Below are 25,255 nucleotides of genomic sequence, written 5' to 3' on the forward strand. Positions count from 1 at the left end.
CCTCCCAAATTTCTGTGCTACATTTACTATCCAAGAGTGGCATCTAAGGGCCAGCTCTCAGCGCTGTGTAGCGCGCAGCTGACACAATCTGCAGAATAAAGAGCTAAAGCGGGCTGGGTGGCTCACACCTTTTAATCCCAGCACTCCAGAGGCAGGGGCAGGGGCAGGTGGATCTCTGCGAGCTCGAGGCCAGCCTGGTCTAGGACAGCCAGGGCTACACAGAAACCCTGTCTCGAAAAACGAAACAAAACAAAAACTAAACAGTCAGGCCTTCTCCGCTTTGTCTCAGCCAAAAGAGCTAACCGTCTCAAACCTTACTTTCCCTTTCATTAGCGCCTCCTAGACCCGCCTCACTTCCGCTCTGGTGACGTCTTTTCCGCGGAGAAGTCCCGCCCCGTTGTCACTGGGGTCACGACCCGCCTATTTCCCTTATGAGCCACAGAAGAGAACCAGAGTTTGGCGCCAACTGGAATTTTTCTTTCCGCCTTCAATGGCGGGAACTGGTTGTGTGCGCCGAGACGTGCTTTGCGTCTTCTCTGATTGGTTGCCGGCGCTCGATCCCGCCCTGGCGTCCTTACTCGGGGCTGGGATTGGCGGAGACGGCGGAGCGCCTGGCGTCCCGAGAGCGGCCGCTGTGCGGGGCTGGCCGGCCGGGTAAGTTCCTGGGGGCCTGTCGCGGGGCTGCTGGAGAGCGGCTGCGGGGTGCCGCCTGGGACAGCGTGGGATGTGGGCGAAGGTGTGTGCCTGGCTGGGCCGCGAGGCGCCAGCTGCCGCCCTCGAGGACCGCCCCGCGGAGCGTCTCGGGGCCGCCGCGGCGAGCGCACGGAGCATCGGCCCGTCTGCCGGGCGCCCCTCCCCTCCCTCCCCTCCCCCACCCGAGCTCCCCGGCCCTGCTCCCGAGCTTTCGGTGCGTGGAGAAAGGGCTCTCCCGAGTGTCGGGCGCTCACTGACGTGGCCTGCTTCCCAAGCTAGAACCTTGAGAGAAGAAGTTGTTTGTGCTGGTCTCTGCAGTGCCTAGAACCATCCCTGACCTGGTAGCGAGGACGTGAATGTAGCATTCGCAGGAACCTCTCAGCTTTGTGCTTCGCGATCGTCTTTGACTCTGGCTCTTGGACTTCTTTCTCTCCACAGCAACCAACACCAAACCTTTTGCTTAAGGCCTTTCCATGAGCTTAAGCTCCTCTTTGCTATTAGGCAATGCTTCTGGAGTCTACTTCCATACTCCGTATAATTTTTCATTGCATTTCCTGCCATCTTACAGGATATGCCCAGAGATTTTTGTTTTAAGACATGTTCTTGATTTTTGTCATCTGACTGGAATTTAATCCCACTTTCAAGCTGTTGACCCTGGTAGATTTTTCTAACTGCCTCTGTCAGTTTGCTCATCTATTTAAATGGGATAAGGAATAATGTGGACCTAATAGGAACTTAAGAGTGATTTAAAATAAATCAATACTTTCGAGCATTTTGATCAATACTTGACACATAATAAAGGTGCAGTGTATGTTTGTTTTTATATTTATCTTTCTCGTCTTCAGCGTCTAGAACTAGACTTGCCTCTCTTAGCTTTTGCTTATTTTATTCCTCTTCAAATGTATGTTTTTCTGTGTTGAAAAATTTGAACTTCCTTCAGGTTGCTTTTTAAAAACATTGTTTTTTTCAGAAAACACTGGATGACCACTGTATGCTTTTGTTTATGAATCCGTTGGAGATGTCCCTCCAGATACATGGCCATCAACCTGGCACTTTAACATATATAATATAACATTTAATATATATTATATGTATTAATATACAATATATAAGATAACATATTGTATATATAATAGATCTGTTATACATATGTGTGTGTGTGTGTGTGAGTGTGTGTGCTAGGGACCGGCCTATTCAAAGCATGTGAGGACTGTACGTTACTGAGCAACATTCCCAGCCCAGCAGCTGTTACTAATCATTAGCTTCTCATCTTTTAAAACTTGGTCTGCATTTTTTCAAAGATGTACCTCTCTGGTCAGTTGTGACTCACATATCTTCAAGTGGGAGCTGAGTGGAAGTGTAGAAAAGTTTCTCTCTCTCTTTTTTTTCTTCTGCTTTTCCCTCCTTTTTTTTCCTCCTAGGAGACTCACTGTCCTTTGTAACTTTTAATGTACCTGTCACCATGATGCTAATGAGTTCCAAATCACCATACCTACCATGTTAACTCAGCTTTTCTTTTAGGAAAAATCTGTTAGGAATCCAGCTCTTATTTCTAGCCCTGTTAGTTGCCTTCATCTGATTGTTAGACAAGTGATTTATGAAATCTTTATTTTGTGATTGCTATTAAAAGCATGCCTTCCACTTTGTCAGAGGTGAAGACCTCAGAATCATCTTTAATTTGGAATTTCATTAGCTCAACAAATGGTTGTTTTATTACTTACTATTACGCAAGGCTGTGCTAAGAGGTGGGAATGGCGAACAATACAGAGATGATCCTTGTCCACATGGGCTTTACTGTCAGCAAGGTGGACACATTTCTTTTTGAGTCTCATGGAAATGTAGAGTTGAACTGTGGAAAGAAGTCATACAGGGAGGGGACACTGGTGTAAGGAAATGTAACAGTATCCGGTGAGGTGGCACACATCCTTAATCCCAGCACTTATGAGGCAGTGGCAAGTAGCTCTCTGAGTTTGAGGACTACATAGTCTGTAGATTAAATTCCTGACTGCCAGGACTTCATGGAAAGACCTTGTCCCAACACCCTTGCCCCTTTGCTCCCTAAAACCCAAGAAAGACTACATCAGAGGTCCCGACCTAGTACAGAGAGAAAGATTGTCTAGGGGACAGCATTATTTAAGCCAGTTAAATAATGGTAGAGTATTGAGCAGGCAGCACTTTTCAGAGTCACTGACTAGGAAAGGACAAGCAGCATGTTTGTCAAAGGTTAGGGAAGGCCAGTGTGTAGAGCATGTTCTGCTGGGCAGTGGAGAAGAATCCCACAAAACACCACCAGTTCAGTGGTATAGGCCTAGTCATGCAGGGCCTCAGCAGAATTGTTAGAGAAATGTGTTCATTGTCCTAAGATCAGCAGCAAGCGCCCAAAGGTCGTTAAACAGAAAGAACATGGTCAGATGGGTATTTGGAAGACAGCTGAGGGGTGGGTGAAATAGCTTAGCCAGTAGAGATGGCCGATGCCAAGCCTGACAAGCTGGCTGAGGTTGACACACGTGGTAGAACAAATTCCCACAAGTTCTCCTCTGGCCTCCATTTGTGTACAAACACAACAAATAAAGACAAATATGTATATATATATCTTAAAATACAGCTCAGATTATTTCATAAAGAAAATTTCAGATTGGGAAGAGTGGGCATTTGAGTAGGTTTGCATGAACCACTACTGCTTTACACAGAAATCTCATCTCTACTTTGTCTTTATTTTCGCTGAGCTCTTGACTCCTTATTTGTCTTGCACAGTTTTGTTATGCTTGTTCTGAGTTAGGATCTTACTGCTGTTCCTGATTCAGCTTTCCAGATGCTGAAATTAGAGGTGTGTACCAGTCTTGGGTGATCTTTTCTGTCTAGCTCCTGGCTGCTAGCATCTGAATTGTGAATTTGATTATGTTAGCCTCTGCTTTAGAATTTTAGTGATCAGTCCCTAATGGAGAGAGTGACCTCAGAATTTGAAAATTTTGGAAATAGTAAATAAATGTGGCTAGAAAGGTACGAGCTTAAATCAAAGTAAGGAATTTGGGCAAAATTTACCAGATGTTGACAAGTTATGTGAAGGATTTTGAGCAAGAATTGATACAGTTCTTCTGTAGAAGAACCAATCAGCATTGTTTGTGGCATGTATTTGGAGGAGTGAAGTAGGTAGCAGCAGTAGGCCTAGAGCACATTGAAATGGCAGTGAATGAGGACAAACGGAAAAATGTTGCAGAAGTGACATCAGTAGGCTAGAGTGGTAGTGTTATTTGGAAAAAGAAAGATGTAAGGTTGTGATAAGATACTGAAAGGTAATGTCTTTTTTCTTTTTTCAGAACAAGGTTTCTCTGTGTAGTCCTGGCTGTCCTTGGACTCACTTTGTAAACCAGGCTGGCCTTGAACTCACAGATATCTACCAGCCTCTGCTTCCTGAGATTAAAGGCGTGTACCACCACCACCCACCACCACCCACGTTTAGTGTGTACTTTCAGTGGAATGTATTTTTAATTTCTATTACTGACTATTGCTTATCTCTTAACACAAGCATTCCTAATTCTCAAGTACTTGAGGAGGCAACAGGGTAATCTGTACCCTTACCAGTCTTTTTCCTCTTGTCCTATGCTCCTCCTCATCCCATTAACAGTTAATCTAAGGAGAAAGTATATGTTAGTGTAATTACTTGAAGATAAGATATTAATATCTAAGTTCCTAACCTTTGGAAATTACTCAGAGTTGTGTAAGTGCCCAAAAGCATTATGGTTGTATTACTGACTTTCTAATAGCCATAGCTCTGGGAAATCCCTTACATGGTAGATAAGAATAAGTAGGTCATGACAGTAGAGCCGTCATAGAAGTAAACTATGAACTTAAAATCTGTTCTGGCTCCTTTAGTTTTTTGGGGGGCAGGGGTGAATGCCTTGTTTTTTTTGTTTTTTTTTCAGTAAATACTTGTGTATATACATATATGTTGAGTATATGAAACTCAGTCCCTACTTTCAGGTCATTTGTGGTCTAACTGGTATCTGCTTGTTACACTGTTGTTATTTTAATAAATTATTTAAAATTTAGCTGGGCAATGATGGCACATACCTTTAATCCCAACACTGAGGAGGCAGAGGTAGGCAGATCTCTGTGAGTTCCAGGACAGCCTGGTCTACAAAGTGAGTTCTGGGACAGCCAGGGCTTCACTGAGAAATCCTGTCCTGAAAACAACAAACAAACAAAAAAATGAAATGTTGAAAAACCAGTTCATTATGGCCCTAAAAGATGGTTATCTACATTTCTGCTATTTGTGACTATATAATCATATATGACAAAAGAGACGTTAGGGATATGATTGACATGATTAAGGATTTTGTTTGTTTTGAGGCAGTCTGATGTATCCAGGCTGGCCTTGAAGTAGCTGAGCCTCTTCCTCTTGAGTGCTGGGATTCTAGGCAGGCTTTGAGCATGATGGGCAAGCACTCTTCTGACTGGGCCACGTCCCACTCCTGACTAAGGATTGTGGAGTGGGGAGAATTATCCTGTATCATCCAAGTGATCACACATTCTCTCAAACAGGTTCTCATGAGAGGGAAGTAGGAAGAAAAGCATTAGGAATATCCGCATGATGATAGGGGCCTGGAGAGAGTAAAGGAGGCCAGCATGCAAATGGAAGCAGAGGTTGGAAAAGAAAGAAGATGGTAGGCCCTTGACTCTGAAGGCAGAGAAAGGAGGCTTCAGCCCAGGAATGCAGGTGCTTTTAGAAGCTGGGACATGTGAACAGCCCTGATGGCAGCTTGATTTTAGACCAGTAAGATTTTTTATTTTAACCTACACAGCCGTTACAATAATTTGTTTTATTCAAGCCACTGTTTGGTTAACTTGTAAAAAACATCAATAGAAAACTAATATACACAATCTCATTGTACATATTTCATGTATCAGTGGCTGCATGTGCTTGTAGCTACTCTATTGGAGAACACGAAATATTTTTATTGTCATAGGAAGCTCTATTTGACAATACTGATTTAAAATATTTCATTCTTATTATTTTGAAACTGTGTTCTCGAGTGTGTGCGTGTGTGCATGTGCCTAAGGAGTCCAGAAGAGAGTGCCAGGTACCCTGGAGCTGGAGTTGCAGGTACTTGTGAGCCACTGTAGGTGGAAAACAGTCCTCTGCAAAGAGCAGTAAGCACTCTTAATGGTCTTTGAGCCATCTCTATCCCCAGCAACACTGGTTTAGAAATAGTCTAAGCAGCCAAAATAAAAATAATCAATTTCAAAGTAACTTTTATTCACCTGGTTTAATTGTCATCTAAGAGGCTTAATGTCTCTGTCTGCTAAGCTAGGCCTAGTCCTGGAAACTTCTAGCCTTCATAAAATCTAATCTAGGCCGAAAATGTTTCAGCCTCTGAGACTTACTGATGAATAAACTCAATCTTCGTAGTTCTTTTTGAACTCTGGCTGGCTGGCTGGTTCAACTCAGTTGCCTGGTTCAAAACTTCTCTTCAAGCTGACTGAATCAAATTGGCTTCTTTCAGCTTCTAACTGAATTGCTCCATTTGGCCTCATACTAATTTTGGCAATATGTTCCAATCTTCTGGCTCCTCCTTCTCTGGCTCATTCTGTCTTCACCTGTGTCTAGCTTGTTCTCTCTTTAACCTGTCTCTGTAAAACTCTTTTGGTAAAACTGCCTCTCAACTGACTGACTCATTCAACCAAACTGAATGAACAGCATTGACTAAAACTCAGATCTGCATTCCTCTGTCTCCTGAGTGCTAGGATTAGAGGTATGTACCATGTGCTTGGACCTAAGCTTTTCTTCACCTGGAGCTTGTGTTGTACCAGGCTGGCCTTGAACTCAGAGATCTGCTTGCCTCTGTCTCTTAGAAATAAAGGCATGTCTGTGTTCTAGTGGGATCACACAGACCTAAAAGGTCTTTGGATACGATCTCTTGCCATGTTCTGAATTAAAATTCCTCTCCAAGTTTTAAGCTTAGAATTTCTAAATCAAAAACTTTGATGAGGGAACCTCTATCAGTCTTGCAGTTTAATTCTTCCAGTTTCTGATGTAGACTATCACCTGAAGCAAATAAGGGGATTGGGGAGAGGTCTCATTAATAAATTGTTTGCCGACTAAACATGAGAGTATAAGTTTGGATCCCTAGAACCCAAGTGAACAGCCAAGTAGCACATGCCTATGAGTGCTGGCAAGGTAGAGACCTGGAGTTTGGTGGCCAGCTAGTCTTGCCAAATCAGTGAGCAGATACAGAGACTCTGTTAAAAGAGCATGATGAAGAGACATTAAGAAAGACACCTAAACATGGCCCTCTGGTCACACATGAACATGCATGTGTACCATCTACACAGGTACATGTGTACACTAAAGCAAATCAATGAAGTGGTTGTTGCCGAATGCAGTAAGTTCAGTGTGTTGGTGGATAAGGGGATGAAGATTCATTCTTTTCTGTAAACAAAGGTCATTTCTTCTGTGGTTACCATGTTTGGGATCACCATTCTAAGAGGAAACAGAATAATCAAAGTAAGATGCTGTGAAGTTCAGAGACTGACATGGCTGCCTGCTGCACTAAGAAGTTGATAACACACCATAGTTTAGAAATTGCACATATAGCCATTTCTGCTCCAGTGTAATATGCTGAAGTTCTCTTAGTTTGTTTTTGGGAGTAGGATTAAGATCAGAGCATTGTGCTTGCGCAGTGTATGCTGTACCGCTAAGCCACCCTTCCCATTCGCACGTACACAGTTGTGAAGCCTTCACCAAAGTAAGGATAGACAGTTCTGGAAAGACTTGGGTTCAGTGCTAGTTTTTGTTTTGTTTTAATTGGTGTGAAGCAGGCTAGAAATAATAGGACTTTGGCATCTGGGTAGAAAATGATGACAAGGAAAGGATTTTGGTAGTTTGGAAATTTGAGTAAATATCTATAATTAAATAATCCACATCAGAAACTGGAACTGATACATTCTAGGGGTCTTGATCAGGTTTGTTTTTCCTGCCAGTTAAAAGGATTAAAAGGCAGGAAAATCTGAAGCAAAACAGGTGGCCATAGAAAAGTCTCAAGCATTGCAGAGAGAATACACAGTTGAAGGATGGTGTTTATTGTGGGTAAGTAAACACATACACATAGAGAAAAGGCCACATGCAGAACAGAGCAGGGGATTCCAAAAGCTGAGAAACCCAGTCTCTTCTCAGTGGCCTCTGAAGAGTACCAATCCCTGGGTTGGTCCGTTTGAAGGCAGGATGGTTGATTGGTCCATAACTGTGCCGTGTCCTGGTTTGGGTCTTGAACTCACGGAGCTGGTTCATCAGCAGAGAGGCTGCTGGTGAGAGACAAACACTATTAGCAGCCCATCTGCTGATGGATCAGCTCAAGGGAGGAGGTTGAGGAAGAAGCTGGCCATCTTTGGAATTTGCCACCTTCATTTCCAAGCCATGGCCCTGCTCCCTATCTGTTTGTTCACCAGGGAGTCTGTTTTAACTCCTGATCTCTTGTTTTATAAGGTGAGGCCCAAGTTTGTAGCTGGCTGGACTGTGTCAGAATCCTGTAGAGGCTGATTGGCAGTGCCTTACCATCAAGAGATACCTCTGCCCATGTACCAGCTGTAATATCCAGCAGAGGTGGACAATATGAGCCAAACCTGAGTGAAATCAAGATTTCATTTGTTGGAAGTCACAGATAGACATCAGCATCTGTAAGTTTAACAGTGAGATATCTGGCCACTTCCTTTAATCGGGAAACATGCTTGCTTAGGACACAGGACCTCATATCATAGCTTTTCTAGAGAGTGTTGTGTGGAGAAGAATCATTAGCTGGAAATAGTTGTTCAGATAACAGTGTCTGAGGACAGTTAAAGAGATGTACATATTGATCATACTAATGTGGGTTATACTTTCCATTTAGGTGGTTAAGACCGTGTGGGTGGCCAGAATTAATCACTTTCTGCTGCCAAGGCCAGTTGAAGATCTGGTTCTCAGGGGTTACTTGTGTTTGGACAGAGCCTCTGGCTACAAGTCTCTCTTTTGCCAGTTGCTCTGGGGATAAGTCAAAGGCCCTGCTTGGGCTGTTTCACTTAGAGCTATGGAGGAATTTTCCTCTTGGAAGACTGGACACTGGTAAGAGCCCACTCAGTGGCATTTCCGTGGCATTCCTGAAGAAGTACAGGTGGCTTTCCACAGTCAAGGACTTTCAGAGATGCCCCACAGTTTCCTGGGACTTAGTTGACCATGGAGGACAAGGGGGGAAATATTCTGCCTTGTAATTTCTCTGGCCACATCAGTGCAGACCTCCAAATAGTTATTCACCCAGAGGGTCAGTTGCCCCAGTTATTTTTAATTACTCTGTAATGCTCATGTGAAGCATGAGCAAAAATTAAGCATTTTAAAAATAAACCTGATTAAACACACCTAAGTCTATCACAGCCTAGAGTCTGGGTCCATCCTGTAGTTTTTAGCAAGATCTAGATCAGTGGTCCTCAACCTTCCTAATACTGTGACCCTTTAATATAGTTCCTCATGTTATGGTGACTGCAGCCATAAAATTATTTTTGTTGCTACTTCATAACTGTACTTTTGCTACTGTTATGAATCATAATATAAATATCAGTATTTTCCAGTGGTCTGAGGTAATTCTGTGAAAGGGTTGTTCTACCTCAAAAGGGTCACAGCCCACAGGTTGAGATCCACTAATCTAGATGCTCCTGTATGTAAAAGAAAAGCTAGACACAGGGAATTTTAGAGGACTTTTTTTTCTTCTCTCTCACAGAATAAGTAACTAAAGGATGATATTATAGTCAAGAGTTCTTCACAGGGGCTACTTTTTGTTATGAAAGGACTAAAACTCTCTTCCTAAGCACATGACTATAACTTGCTCCAGTTGTCCAGTAGGCAAGCCAGTGGGGAACTGGAGGTTTCATTTCCATCTGTAAAGTGAACAAACTGGGAGAGACTGATGGAGGTTTGCCTAATCTTCCTCAGGTCTCTTGACCCAACTTTCAGAGAGGATGACTCCTGGTCAGTTGCAGGAGTGGTCCCCAGGGCCCAAACACCCCAAAACTGGTGCCAGTGTAGGACTGATTCAAGCTTACCCACGCCTTCAGGTCCAGTTCCCACCAGTTTTCACTTATATTCCAGGGTCGTAACTGAGAGAGAGACGCTAGCTCCCTCCAGGCCTTCCTAGGGCAGAATGAGGTGGAGAACATGCTAGTTGAATTCCATCTCAGCCTCATCAGAATGTCTGAAATGGGGTCTGGGAAGATGACTCAGGCGGTGACTTGCCAACAAGCTTGGGTACTTAGAACCCTCAGAAAAGCTGGATTCAGAGCCAGGAGGTACTGGTACATACCTTTAATCCCAGCACTTGGGAGGCAGGGTCAGGAATTCTAGGACAGCCAGAGATACACAGAGAAACCCTGCCTCAAAGAACCTAAATAAATAAATAAAACAATTAAAAAAGAAGCTGGGTGCAGTGGCACAAGCATTTGTATTTCCAGTGCCCCCTGTGGGAGGGAAACAGAACAAGCTCAAGTTCATGGGTTGTGAGGAGTTTGGTTTAGCAGCAGCCAAGCAGCTATCACAAGGTAGAAAGTGATGATACAGACACATGGAGGTTGTCTTCCACCTGCCACAGGTGTCCTATTGTACATACCCACATCTGAATACATGAAATGTACACCCACCCATCACACAGAATGAAAGTTGAAAACAAATAAAGATGAGCTAACATCAAGAAAACAAATGACAGCTTGCCAGCAAGGAGGAATAGAAGTAGGAAGCCTTATATATTGCTGGTAGAGATGTGATGTAGCGACAATGGAAATCCGTATGAAGAGTCCCCCGCAGACTGAAAACTACCAAATGATCCAGTTATCCATGCATGGGCCCAAGCAGTCAAAGTATGTTCGTTGTAGTGCTGTTCACAATAGCCAAAGTATGAAACCAGATTAGATTCCCATCAGCAGATGAATGAATATATATATTCATTCATATATATATATATATGCTGTAGTTTGGCCTGATTTCTAAGTCTTTTAACACTAGCTACTAAAGAGGCTGAGGTAGGAGGATCACAAGTTTAGGGCTTCCTTGAACTACAGAATGAGTGGGAGTGATGTTAAGTATCAGCAAAGTATAATGATATACATGTTAGAAAATGTGATGAAGAAAATAGTGAAGGCAATCACAAACCACACCTCCTGGGCAGCCATAGCTATTGTCTAAAAGATAAAAATACACAAAGGAATCTGAAACAGATTCTAAGATTGTATGTTAATTAAAATTACTTGACTTGATTTAGAATGAATGCAATTAGAATTAAAGGAATGTGTATGTGAAGTGTGATAATGGAAGTCAAATAGGATAAATGTCTGGATGGGAATAGCAGTTGCTCCCTAATTTCGGTGGAGTCACGGTTCCATAAGCCCACCCCGAGTTAGACTGTGTTTGTGCCTAACCTGAGCATGTATGTATACACACCTGCACAGGAAACCGCCAACTTCTATGAAGATGTGAGCTGTTCATCCACAGTGAATTTCTGTGAGCGGTGTGTGCTTTCACCATTCACATACCTTTTTGCCAAAATCTGGTTGTTGAGGAGTAGCTACCAGGCACTGAGGGAGTTCCCAGTCATCTAGGCTTTAGCTGACTCAGTTTCTGACCATATGTTAAATACCTACAGATGTCTACAGGGAGAGCCCATTGGAGGCTTAGTGCCTAGGATGGGGGTAATGTGGTCATATACAGGCTTTGTCTGAAGTGGGGCTTCAGCATAAACCATGTTTGTGAGAACAGCTTGGCATGGTGGGCTACTCTTTATCTGTTCTGAGTGACTGTAACCTTCCCGAAACTCTCCTAGACTCTAGCCAAGGCATCTCTCTTCTCTCCCTCTCCCTCTTTCTCTCCCTCTTTCCCTCTCCTTTCAAGCAGGGTCTCACTGTGTAGTCCTGGCTGTTTGTAACTGACAAAGGTCCGCCTGCCTCTGCCTTCAAGCCTGTCTTTCAGTAAATTCTCTAGACACATTTGTTTTTTAATTTGCCTTGCCTTCATTACCACTGAATGAAAACTTTCTTAAAAATATTTTTTATATTTATTTATTATTTATATAGCATTCTGCCTGTACACCAGAAGAGGGCACCAGATCTCACTTTAGATGGTCGTGAGCCACCATCCGGTTGCTGGGAATTGAACTTAGGACCTTGGGAAGAATAGCCAGTGTTCTTAACCTGTGAGCCATCTCTCCAGCTCCTCTAAAAACAATTTTAAGATCATATTAGCAAGCAGTGGTGATGCATGACTTTTATTCTAGCACTCAGGAGGCAGAGGCAGGCAGATCTCTGAATTGAAGGCAGCCTGGTCTACAGAGTAAGTTGTAGGACAGCCAGGCTACACAGAGGAACCATGTCTCAAAACACCAAAGTGTGTGACGGGGTATGGGGTGGGGTTGGGTGTGTGGGTGGGTTGGTTGGTTGCTTGTTTTTTATTTATTCATTCATTTGTTTCTTTGTTTTGATGTATAGTCTTTTGCCGTGTAGCCCAGATTGACCTGGGATACTCTGGAAAAATGGCTTCAAACTCTCAGTCCTTCTGTCTCAGCCTCCATAGTACTCAATTTACAGGTTCATGGCACCATGCCTAGCTCTAAACACAATACGTACACACATGTATTGTGGAATTGGTTCTTTCTTTGCACCACTGGGGTCCTGGGGGTTAAACGTAGGTCATCAGGCTTGGCAGCAAACATCTTTATTAATTCAGCCAACTCACTGGCCCTCTAAAAGCAATTAAAAAAAGAAAACAAAAAGGTCTGGGTTTGCTTGTTGCTTGATGACCTGAGTTCGGCCCTGAGAACCCACATGGTGTAAAGAGAGAATAGACTCCTGAAAGTTGTCATCTCACCTCTGTATCTGTACACCGTGGCACATATGCACAGCCTGGAACAAATGGCCTTTCGCCCATTTCTCAAGTGATCGTTTTAAAGTTTTTCATGTGCATGTGCACATTTCTATATATTTCTTTTTTAAAACAATATTTCCTGAGTGTGTGCATGCACACGATGTGAGTGCAAGCGTGTGTATGTCCTATTGGTGAGAGCATACACAGGACAGAGAACAACTTGATAGAGTTGCTTCTCTCTTGTCTTTACATGGATTGGGACTGAACTTGAGCCATTAGGCTTGCACAACAAATGCCTTACCTGCTGAGTTTCTTTTTAGTCCTGTGTATTTCTTTCATATTGGCTTATTTATTATTTTTATGGGGCTTCACGCATACTTACAAATGTTCTATCATTGAGTCACACCCCAGCTTGAATGCTTCTTATAGTTTCAGCAAGTTTTATTTATTATTGTTGTGTTTGTACATATGGGGGTGGGAGGGGTCCAGGCCTGCATGTCACAATGCACTCATGAAAGTGAGGGGACAGTGTGCTGGAGTTGGTTCTCTCTCTGCACCGATCTTAAGTTGTCAGGCTTTTCCACACTGAGCCCTGGGGGTAATGTTTGTATTTCTTGTTATATGTATTTGTTTTCAGTGTTGATGGTTCTTATTTTAGTGCAAAAGTTCTTCTGTATTTTGAGATTCTTTTTCCCCCCTGTGGTGATGGGGTCTGGTACATACTAGTGTATTTTGGCCAATGTTATAAAATTAGTGTAATTTACTTTGTGTGTGGTTTATCTATACTAACAAATTTAATTAAGAGTGTTGTTTTGTCGTTTAGACTTTTGCTCAGAAAATGTTAGGCTTTTTGTTTTTTAATGGTATAGGTCTGTTTTTTGTTTGTTTGTTTTAGAGAATAAAGTTATTCAGTATGTTAAATTTGAAAGTTGCTTTGTAAGCTACTCTAATGGTGGTAATCTTCATGCTTCATCCTGTAGATGGCACTTAAGAAAAGCATATAGGACCATGGCAGCAGATGATGACAATGGTGATGGAACGGGTTTGTTTGATGTCTGTGCTGGTAAGAACGTTCAGTTGTCTTTCTGAATTTACTTACTCTTTGTTTCTTTTTAAGTTTTGGTACTGGGAGTCTAGACCAGGGCTTTTCAAATGCTAGGATCCACTGTCACGGTGATGGCCCTGACCTCGCTTGATAGCAGTTGAAAAATTTATATACTTATTCTTAGGGGAAATGGTCCTCAACTTTTTTTTTCCCTGTATATAAATGAATGCAAAGCAGAATACTTGGAACATGGGGAGTAAGTTCTTAGTAAATGTGAGCCTTTTTTCTTGTTTTTTGTTTTGCTGGAAATTAAACACAGAGCCATATACTTGGCTACACAGCACATGGCTCCTTAGCTATACCTGTGCCCTCTCTGAGGGAGCTGTCACTGAGCTTTGAGACTAGACTAGAACTCTTAGCTCAAGTGAGCCTTCTGCCGCAGGCAACCAATTAGCTGGGACTATAGGCATACATCACTGTACCTAGCTGACTTGCCTTTACTGTCTTTCCTTCCTTCCTTCCTTCCTTCCTTCCTTCCTTCCTTCCTTCCTTCCTTCCTTCCTTCCTTCCTCTTTTTAAAAAAGATATTTTATATTTATTTTTGTTCTGTGTTTGTAAGTGTTTTGCCTGCATGTATGTATATCCATCATTTGCATGCCTGGTGTCCAAGAAGGCCAGAGGGTGTTGGATCCCTGGAACTGGAGTTATGAATGGTTGTGATCCACGTGGGTGCTGGGTACTGAACTTAGATCTTGTGCAAGAATAGCAAATGCTCTTAGCTACTGAGCCATCTCTTTAGCCCCTGGCTGACCTTTCTTACTATGTGCTTTTAAGTCTCTAAATGTAATCAAGGTAGCAGTTTTGCTGAAAGGTCATAATATTTATTGTCATATCCCACCCGCATAGATATTTGTTACTTTTGAAGTAAAGTTTTTTTTGTTTTGTTTTGTTTTGTTTTGTCTTGAGACTAGGTTTCTCTGTGTAGCCCTGGCTATCCTGGAACTCTTAGAGATCCGCCTGCCTCTGCCTCCTGAGTGCTGGGATTAAAAGTGTGTGCCACCACTACTTGGCCTCTTGTCCCATTTTTGAAGCAGAAATAATACATTGCTTTTCTTGTCCTTCTAAGTAAGAATGAAAAAAAAAAATAAAACCTCAGTCCATAAGCCAGTTTTAACTAGTCTTTGCTATTTTTGCAGCCTCTCCTCTTAAAAATAATGACGAAGGCTCATTGGACATATATGCTGGGTTGGACAGTGCTGTTTCTGGTATGTAAATTTCATACAACAGTCTCATTTTGTTTGTTTGGTTTGCTGTGTTGGTTTTATTGTTACTTGGTAACTTCACAGCTCTGAAATAATGTGCCCTGTCTTTGAAAAGATTACATTGGGTAATTACTTTCTGGCCCAAAGGTGTTTTTTTTTGTTTGTTTGTTTTGTTTTGTTTTTTTCTTTTTGGTTTTTCGAGATAAGGTTTCTCTGTGAAGCCCTGGCTGTCCTGGAACTCTCTCTCTCTGTAGACCTGGCTGGCCTCAAGCTCACAGAGATCCACCTGCCTCTGTCTCCTGAGTGTTAGGATTAACGTGTGAAAAAAATATCTCATACCATTGAAATGGCAAATGGTGCTGGGGAATGTGCATCTCTGCCTATGCGACCACAGCAAGTACTGACCCTGAGAGCGTCTGCAAATGCACTCTTACAGTGATAATGACCTGGTGCTGGTGAATGTGCATCTCTGCCTATGCGATTACAGAAAGTACTGACTCTGAGAGCGTCTGCAAATGCACTCTTACAGTGATAATGACCTGGTGCTGGTGAATGTGCATCTCTGCCTATGCGATCACAGCAAGTACTGTTACTGAGTTTGCCAATGTATCAGTAAGATTGGTAGGGCAGTGTCTGGCTACCTGTTCAATTAAGAGCTTTTCTACAGTCAGATCTTTCAGTGTTTTGTAACAGAAATAATTATCACACTGGATTCATTGGAACAGGCACTTTAAATAATGTGGCATTCCTGCCATCATCTGTGAAATCAGGTAGGCTGTACAAAACACAGTGAGGGGAAATGTAACCCTTTGAAGCACGTGCACCATCAAGAATCCTAACACAAAGAATAAATAAAATGTAAAAAACAATAAGCCATTCTTTTTTTGTTTGTTTGTTTTGTTCTGTTTTGGGTTTTAGAGACAGTGTTTCTCTACATGGCTCTGGTTGTCCTGGAAGCTGGCCTGTGCTCTCTGCAGACCAGGCTGGCCTCAAACTTATAGAGATCTGCCTGTCTCTGCCTCCCAAGTGCTGGAATTAAAGTTGTGCGCCCCCACTTCCCAGCTAACAAACTATTCTTTGTGTTTACAAAAATGATTTGATAAAACTAATTCACAAAAGAATCCTAAGAAATTATAATGTCCATTTTTGTTTGTTTTCAGACAGTACTGCTAGATCCTGTGTGTCATTCAGAAACTGCTTAGATTTGTATGAAGATTTCCTGACTGAAGAAGGAACTGCAAAGGAGGCAACATATAATGATGTATGAGTTGCTGCTATTATTAAGAGTAGTTATTTGCTGTTGTAGCTCCTGAAGAGAAGGCTACCGCTCACAATTGATCAGTCTGTGTTTAGGGATTGGTTCTTAAATTAAGAGTATTTAAGGCAGTTTCTGCCTCTCACTTGTTTTTCCAAGAAATGCTTTCTGAATACATGTCTAAATTTAGTTATAATTTGATTTGATTGATCACTAGTATCTGAATATGTAACACTGTAGTAGACTATCAGTATAATAGAACATTCTTTCATGATTTATATTAATTTGTGTTACTTAATGTGTCCTGAGAGTTGTATGAAACAGTTTAATTTTTATTATATATTTGAATATTAAAGCTCATAGTTACAATATGAAGCTTATCAATGGACTGAACTTTGAAAACCAGTAATCTAGGCAGTCATGGTGGCACTTGCCTATAATCCCCATGCTTGTGAGGCTGAGGTAGAAGGGCCATTTGTGAAGTAGCCTGTCCTACGTCTGGAGATACTGTCTGGGAAACAGTAACAACAACAACAGCAAATTCAACATAATCTGACTAAATAACCTATGAGTTATTGATTTCACACCCCTCAAAATTTAAATGTCACTCATGCTAAGAAAGTACAATAATGCTTAGTTAATTCTTTTGTGTTTTACAGTTGCAGGTAGAATATGGGAAATGTCAGCGGCAAATGAAAGAGCTGATGGAAAGGTTTAAGGAAATACAGACACAGGTATCGTGGTTATTTCTTCCTCATTAGCATTTATGTCTGAGTGTGTGCGTGCGTGAATGGTTGTAGGTACATGTGTTTACACATGGGTGTGGAAGCCAGAGATCACCCTTGGGTATTGTTCCTCAGGCAAAACCCTGTAGGTCTCACCAAGTAGGCTAGGCTGCATCCCAGCACGCCTCAGGGATCCACCCTTCTGCACCTTTCACATGCTGAGAGTAGAAGCATGTATTGGGTTCAAAATAGCTTTTTATATGAGTTGTGAGGAATCAAACTTTTAACATCTTTACATTTATATGCCTAGCTCTTTAATTACTGAGCTATCTTCTCAGGCAGCCCTTTTGTTAATGTTTGATATGAGAACATAAAAACTTGGGATTGATCCCCAGACAGACATGAGAATCTTTCAAGCATGGAGCCTATAATCCTAGCTACTTTAAGGGACTACGGAGGGAGGATCACTTAACCCTGGGGTTCGGGGCCAGCTTGAATACCACAATGCCATTATTTCTCTCTCTTTTATTTTTTTATTTGAGACAGGGTTTATCTGTGTAGTCCTGGCTATCCTGGAATTCCTCAAACTCAGAGATCTGCATTCCTCTGCCTCCTGAGTGCTGGGATTAAAGGTGTGGCACCACCACCAAGTGAGACTATCTCTCTCTCTCTCTCTTTCTCTCTCTCTCTTTAAAGATTTATTTATTTATTATGTATACAGTGTCCTGCCTGTATGTGTACCTGCATGCCAAAAGAGGACACTAGATCTCATTATAGATGGTTATAAGCCAGTATGTGGTTGCTGGGAATTGAACGCCAGGACCTTTGGAAGAATGGTTAGTGCTTTTAACCTCTGAGCCATCTCTCCAGCCCGAAGATTATCATTTTAAACAAAGAAACAAATGTTATAATTGAGGTTAAAAAACATTGGTAGTTTATATAAAAAAAAAAAACAAACTTTTTTGAAAACCTTAATACTGTTGCTGGAGAGTTGACACAGAGGTTCAAAGCACTGGCTGTTCTTCCGGAAGACCTTGGTTCAATTTTCTTGCACCCACATGGAAGCTTGAAACTGTTAACTCTATTTTCCAGGGGATCCAACACCCTCACACAGACATTCATGCAAGGAAAACACCAGTGCACACTGGGAAAAAAAGCTTAGTCCTCAGGTTTTCTGCATATGCAGCAAGTGCTCCAGTACTGACGTGTGCCTCAGCCCTGCCCGTTTGTCATCAGCAGTTATGGCGAAAGAGCACTGGAAGCTGCTGCCGCTGCTGCCACTTTTGGTTTGTTTTTTTGTTTTTTTTTCACGACAGGGTTTCTTTGTGTAGAGGACTCTTCTGTCCTGGAGCTCACTTTGTAGACCAGGCTGGCCTTGAACTCACAGAGATCCACCTGCCTCTGCCTCCTTGAGTGTTGGAGTTACAGGCATGCCCCAAGGCTTGGGTCTTTATCATGTGAGCTAAAGATCCAACATCTGACTCTGTGTGTGTGTGTGTGTGTGTGTGTGTGTGTGTGTGTGTGTAAAAGTTATATTCTTTGGCAGTTTCATACATGTATACAGTATACCTTGGTCATATCTATTCTTCTACTTTAAAAAAAATGTTTTATTTCCTTTTAGTGTTTTAATTATTTCATTATTGAAAGGATTATATGAAAACAGCTTATGTTGTAGTAAATAATAAATGACTGTATATAAATATATAATGTTTATTATTATTAGCTCTAAGATTATCATGGTGGTTTTATTCTAACCTGATAACACAAATAATAAGACACAGACACCTGTTAGATTTTATAATTGCCTTAATTTTCTTGGGCCGGGCAGATAATCCTACCTATGCTGTCTGAATATCCTCACCATCCATCTCCCAGCTCCTATCCAATGCTATCCACCTTAATCATTCTGCCTACCATCTATATTCTCATAAATACTTGCTTGTATTCTTATCTGGGCCTTTCATGCCATTATTGGAGTTCTTTCTCCAGGCCCACATGATTTCTTCTCCACATTAACCCATCCTGGTGCCCTCCTTCCTCCTCTCTTCCTGTCCGTCTGTCTTTGTGATTCTCTCTTGAACCCAAAAGCCGGGAAACCTTAGCCACGACTACCCTGTTCTGCCCTGCCCAGGTATGGACTGTTTAATTAACCAATCAGATACCACAGCGTAGGCAGGTTTACACAAGGATGGCTTTTCACAAGGATAGGTGTACCCAGATCTTGAGGGCCACTAGTTAGCATTAGACTAACCTCCAATAAGCTTTGAAAATTAAAATGACATTGACATAAATGATCTGTTGGATACATTGACAGTTGGGTGGCAAGTTTAGAAGTGGGTAGCTTAAAAGAGGGTAGTTTTCTTTTATCTGAGATAGTCTTACTGTGCAGCCCTGGCTGGCATGCAACTTCCTGTGTAGATTAGTCTGGCCCTGAATTCATAAATCTGTCTGCTTCTGAGCCCTAAGTGCTTGCACTAAAGACTTGTGACACCAGAAGCAGCAAAGAGAGTGTAGTTTTGAGGAACAAAGATTAAGTTTTTTGTTTTTTTTTAGAAGGAAAAAATGGCTCTGGGAGGAAGAGGCAAGTGGATTTTTGTGAGTTTGAGGCCAGCCTGATTTCTCTGTGTAGTCTTGGCTGTATTGGACTTGCTTTGTAGACCACGGTGGCCTCAAACTCACAGAGATCGCCTACCTTTTTTTTTTTTTTTTCAGGTTTTTTTTAATTTTTATTTTTATATATTTATATAGTATTCTGTCTGCAGTCCAGAAGGAGGCACCAGATCTTATTATAAATGGTTATGAGCCACCATGTGGTTGCTGGGAATTGAGCTCAGGACCTTTGGAAGAACAGCAAGTGTTCTTAACCTCTGAGCCATCTTTCCAACCTCTATGTTCTGATTATTAAAACTAAAACTTGAAAATAACGGTCTAGGCAAAACTTGCCGTCCTGTGTTATTGCCTTTACAGTCCAGTGCTTGCCTGAAGTATATTCTGTCAGGTGTTAGTTATTGTCTCCGAATCTCAACTTCTGCATCTGAGCAGCAGGAAAACAGTAATTTTTGGAGACCTGCTTTTCAGAATTACACAAGATGAAATGTTTAGTGTGTAGCATTAATTAGTAATAAACAGTTAATAGGAAGCTGAGCATGGTGGCATGTACTAGTAACCCCCACATTGGAGGCTGAGGCAGGAGGATTGAGAGAGTTGAAGGCTGCTGTGGGCTGTATAGCCAGGCTTTATCTTTAAAACTCCATAACAGCTAGCAACTGCAAGTAGGCGCTATTGACAGTTCTGTACGGTTTTGGTCTGTTAATGTCTCTTACTAATCTGTGTCCTAGAACTTGAACTTAAAAAATGAAAACCAGTCTCTTAAGAAGAATATCTCAGCACTTATCAAAACTGCCAGAGTGGAGATAAACCGTAAGGATGAAGAGATAAATCATCTCCATCAAAGGTGTGTAGATGTCACCTGTCACCAGTCACATGAAGTAGTTTTATTTTCAAAGGACGAAATATGTATTTCATTAAATAGTAATGGTCCTAATGTAAATACAATTACTCTGCTAATGATTTATAATGATATCTATAGTTACTGATGGAAAACTGCCACATACTTCCTTAAAAATACAGTTTTCTAAATCACTGGATTCTTGATTTAGTATTGCTTACCAGAGAAAGTCGTTGTGCGTGTCCTGAGTTCTGCTGGTCCCCACATCTGACACTGAGATGTCAGGAGAGCAGGTTTGGGGAAGTAGCTCAGGCACAGTGAAGCATGTGCCCAGAACACAGATAAGAAAGAAAGAAAGCTAGGCAGATGAGGCGCTTGGAGCCAAGCCTGCTGACCTGAGATCAGCCCTTGGGATCTGGATGCCAGGAGAGAGCCATGTCCTGCAAGTGTGCTGTGACCTCACATGTGCTGTGGTAGATGGCATGCTTGTGCTTCCCCCTCCCCAAATAAGTGAGCAAATTTATGCAGTTTTTACAATGACAAAGCAGAGGTGCACACCTAACCTTTTGTTAGTACTTAACCTTTGTGAGTATTTTCTTTGTTAATTTCTCTTTTCAAGTCAGGGTGAAATCCTGGTCCAGGGGAGGTCGTTTCTAGTTTCTATGCTCGCCCTGTCTTCCCCTTAAACAGAATTGAAGGAATTGTTTCAACCTGCTGCTGCCATTTCTTCCCTTTCTGTTGTGTCTTGTTTTTAAGGATAGGGTGTTACTATCCAACTAAGTCTGGCTTTGAATTTGCTGTTCATCCCCCTGCTTTGTCCTCTTGAGGCATGCATCATCACACCCTGCTTCAAATTCTGCTGTTATAATGCTGTTGTTGTTGTAATTGTGTTTTGATTTTGGGTGGTGTGGAAAGTTGATCCCAGGGTATTAGGAGCTATGCTTTACCACTGAGACCTTGATTCTTTTTTTTTTTTTTTAAAGACTCGTGTGTGTGTGTGTGTGTGTGTGTGTGTGTGTGTTGTGGTAGATCTTTCCTTTTATCATGTGGGTTCTAGGTATTAAATTCAGGTCAGCAAGTGCCTCTACTCACTGAGTCATCTTGCCAGCCCCTTTTGTACTCATTCTTGACTCCAATCCTATATGACTTTTGTCTCCATTGGTCTACCAAAGCAGTTGTCATTTTGATCATCAGTTGCTGCCACTAAAGCCACTGACTTCTGACTTTCCATTTAACTTGTTTTCATGTGTGTTTTTAGCTCCCCTGCCCTCTGGCTTTGAAGCATTCTTGCCCTATAATTACATTACTAAGGTGATAGTTTCCCGTCCCCCTGGAATTCACTTTTCTGTCTTGGCTGTTATTTTGAGTTTCTCAAAGATCAAGCCTTTGTCCTTTTTCTCTCTCTCTTTTGGACTTATTTTATTTGTATGTGTGCTTGCCAGTGCCATGGAATCCGGAAAGGGGCATCAAATCCCTTTAGAGCTGGAGTTTCAGACACTTATAGCTGCTCAATCTTTGTACTGGGATTTGAACTCTAGTCCTCAAATAGAGCAGTAATGTGCTCTTAACCAATGAGCTGTCTCTCCAGTCCACCTGCTTTTTTTTTTTCTTTTTCAGTTTCTTCATATGACCAATCTCATTCGTGCTGGGCCAATTTAATTTGTATATACATACATACATATATATGTACTTTATACCCACTTAAATATCTTTAAAGGGTTTTCAAATTTTATTCAGAAAGTTTTCCATGAAGCTTTTTTTGTTGTTCTCTAGCTTCGTAGAGAACACTGATTTATTCAGTTAGTATAAGACAGACTTTAGGTTGGGTGGCATTTAACTCACTGCTGTTAATGACAACTCTGGGCAAGCTAGAGCACATCAGCACTCTGCCTGTGACCTTCGCTCTCTACACTCTTCAAAGCCATCACTTGATGATGATGTCCCTGTAATTCAGCAGTTGTGTTTTTTTCTTTTCATTTATTCAGTGGCTGCAGCCCACCTACTCCATTCAAACCAATAAGAATCGCTATGCTGTTTCTGCATCTGCTTTGCTTTTCCTTTGTCTCTGTTCTTTTTTGAAGCACATAGCTGAACAGAATTCATCCTACCCTCTTTTCTTGATTAAAATGGATCAGTGGCTTTTGTCTATTCTTAGAATAAGAGGCCAAGTGTCTTAACTTGAGCCTCTGGTCCCTTGCATTATAGGCCCAACCATTTCTCAGGCCTGCCTGTGCTTACCTCTGCATGGGTGCCATGGCTTTGATGATCGTTAGTTCCTTCACACACGAGTTCTGCCTTTGTGTGTTTCCTTTTTCTACTGTGTAGAATGGCTTGTTCCTTCATCTTCCGGTTTTGGCATAACCATCTTGTTTTTTGCTGTTTTTGGTTTTTAATTTTATATGTATGTTTTGTCTTCATGTATGTATGTACACCATGTGTGTGCCTGGTGCTTGCAGAGACCAGAAGAGGGTGTCAGATCCCTTGGGACTAGAGTTACAGTTGGTTGTGATTGCCGTCTTCAATCTAGGTGCTCTGGAAGAGTAGCCAGTGCTCTTAACCAGTGAGCCACCTCTCCAGCCCCTCATTAACTGTCTTTCTGTAAGGAGATACTTATCTGATCTCTGGGTCTAGTGAGGTTTCTTTTTGTAGGTTTGTGTATACTTGCAGTTCTTCAAATGAATGAGAGCCTATGGCCAGTCTTTGGCTTTTATTGCAGAGTAAGTTTCTTGAAGTGGAAATGTGTTTGCTTCGTCTCAGCGTCTTTCCATTTACTTGCCATGGTACCTGGCATGTTGTAGATGTGACTAAAGACTGACATTGTGTTGACCAATTTGCCTTATTTAGGCCTTTACTAACCTAGGTCATTCCTTGTGTTAATGTTGGTCCCTGAATTGTTGGAGAACTTGTTTGGTTTATTGTTGTTAGTTTGTATGTAGCCTTGACTTGGAACTCTGTGTAGACTATGTTATCCTAGAATTCACAGAGATGCTCCTGCCTCTAACTCCCAAAGGCTGGAATTAAAGGCATATGCCACCACACCCAGCTTAAAAAGTTGCATATGGTACCTGTGTATAACCTTATTAGTTTGTTTGATGTGGCTATGTATTATTTAATAAATATTTACCAAATATTTCCACTGTGAGCTAACCAGTATTGCAATAGTAATTAATAGCATTTAGTTGAAATTTAACATTTACTGAAGCAAAATTGAAGTATTAACATACAGCAAAAATAAACACAAAAATTAAGTATGTGAATACTGGGAAATTTACAATGTGAAGGTGTATTTAAAGCTAAAATTTTGAAAGCTCGTAAGATGGCTCATTCAATAAAGGTGCTTGCAGCCAAGCCAGATACCCTTAGTTCCATCCATGAAATCCTCATGGTACAGAGAACCAACTCCCACATGTTGTCCTCGAATTACCTCTGACTTGTGCACGTGCAGACACACAGACATACACATGCACACTCATAAACTAGTACACAAAAATAAGTAAATATGATTAAAAAAAACTTTGAGTGATAGTACTCTGTAGTCTGTGTATGACCTGGCACTGAAGTTTGATAAGTGCGGCATGTGTTACACATATACAGCATGTGTTTGGTAAATGAATTGGAAAAGTCTCCCATTCTGTGCTTTACCTGTTGCTTTTTTATTTTTTATTTTTTTTCATATTTGTTAAGAAACAGAAGTTCTCTATCTCTTAGCAAAGTTTAGTTATATTTTCCTTTTACGGTTACTGCTTATTGTCCACAGTTGTCTCAGAGGTCTCTTCCAGTAATTGGTTACTTTTCTGATTTCAGGGGTTGAAACCAGGTTCTCACACATGTTTAAGCAAAAGCTGTATCATCAAGCTACTACTCTAACCTCTAATTGTGTTGGTATCTATATTGGTTTTATAATTTATTGTGTCCAAATATTCTGAGATACCTTGAGTTAAGACCTCAGCATGTAAACTTTCTGGGGGCAGAGGGCACAGTACAGTTCACACATAACAGAGCAGCTATGAGCTGTGCACACAGCTGTGGGTTGTATGTCCGGAATCTTCTGCTTCATGGCACTCTCCTTGTTTCTGAGGGTCTGTTTTGAGTTTTTCCACACAGTGAGTACTGATTAGGAACAGATTTGTGAAGTCAGTGATGTTGAAGTTCTTTCTGTGAACTTAACTACAGATACATAACATAACCCTCTCTCTTCTAAATTTTTAAAAATTCTTTGACTTTTGATACATCTGTATAATGACTTCATTCTCATTCTCATTACCCCATCTCCTCTCCCTCTCCTGTTTAAACTCTTTTTTTCATGAAGTCTTCCTACTTTCGTGTCCTGTTTTGTGTGTGAGCGAGTCAGTTAAATTAAGGTTGCTTGCATGAGCGTGGCTGGGCGACTGAGCATAGGCAACCTTTCAGTAGCCATATAACTGAAGAAAGTGACATTTTCTACCCAGGAGCACTGTCAATAGTCCTCAGGGAGGGATGGGCCTCCCGTGATGAGATGTTGATGAATCCAGTCTGTGCAGACCTTCTGCTGGTAACAACGGTTGTGAATAAAATTGGATGGTATTTTATTCTTTTAAAAGATAAAGTTTATCCTGTGTGTCTGTGTGTGTCTAGGCTGGGGGACAACCTGTGGCTGTTGGCCCTCTCCTTTAGTAAGGTGTAGCTTGGGGGTGGAGTTCCAGGTCACCAATCCCCAAGGCAAGCACCTCTACCATCTGAGCTGTCATGCTAGCTCATATTTTTTTTTTTTTGCTAAGAAACACACTGTTTTCATAAAACATGAATGTAAGCCATAACAATGGGCTTTTTGTCACCCTTCTAAGGAGAGAACTACAGTGCTGTACGTCATCTGCTACCAGTTAATGATCTGCCTTACTGTGGAGTTTTATATGAAACAGAACTAGGATTGGGAATTCTGTCGAGTTTGATCATGTTTTGTCTAGTAAGACTTTCTCTTT

At 41.6% G+C, this 25,255-nt stretch overlaps 1 protein-coding gene across 2 annotated transcripts in view; it reads left to right on the forward strand.

Moving 5' to 3' along the window:
• Positions 1-554: 554 nt before the first annotated feature.
• Casp8ap2 (caspase 8 associated protein 2) overlaps positions 555-25,255 on the forward strand; it is a 39,381-nt gene continuing 14,680 nt past the window's right edge. Inside the window, exons 1-7 of one of the 2 annotated variants that reach the window (XM_021650824.2) lie at positions 595-654; positions 8,177-8,367; positions 13,543-13,625; positions 14,804-14,872; positions 16,030-16,130; positions 16,784-16,858; positions 20,188-20,303. In XM_021650824.2, the coding sequence (XP_021506499.1) occupies positions 13,571-13,625; positions 14,804-14,872; positions 16,030-16,130; positions 16,784-16,858; positions 20,188-20,303 (416 nt within the window). In that variant the 5' untranslated portion in view covers positions 595-654; positions 8,177-8,367; positions 13,543-13,570. Of the gene's footprint in view, positions 655-8,176; positions 8,368-13,542; positions 13,626-14,803; positions 14,873-16,029; positions 16,131-16,783; positions 16,859-20,187; positions 20,304-25,255 lie in introns of both variants that reach the window. The other variant, XM_021650825.2, reaches the window with a different exon arrangement.

Source organism: Meriones unguiculatus, chromosome 20 (genome assembly GCF_030254825.1).
Source record: "Meriones unguiculatus strain TT.TT164.6M chromosome 20, Bangor_MerUng_6.1, whole genome shotgun sequence".
Taxonomy (NCBI): domain Eukaryota; kingdom Metazoa; phylum Chordata; class Mammalia; order Rodentia; family Muridae; genus Meriones; species Meriones unguiculatus.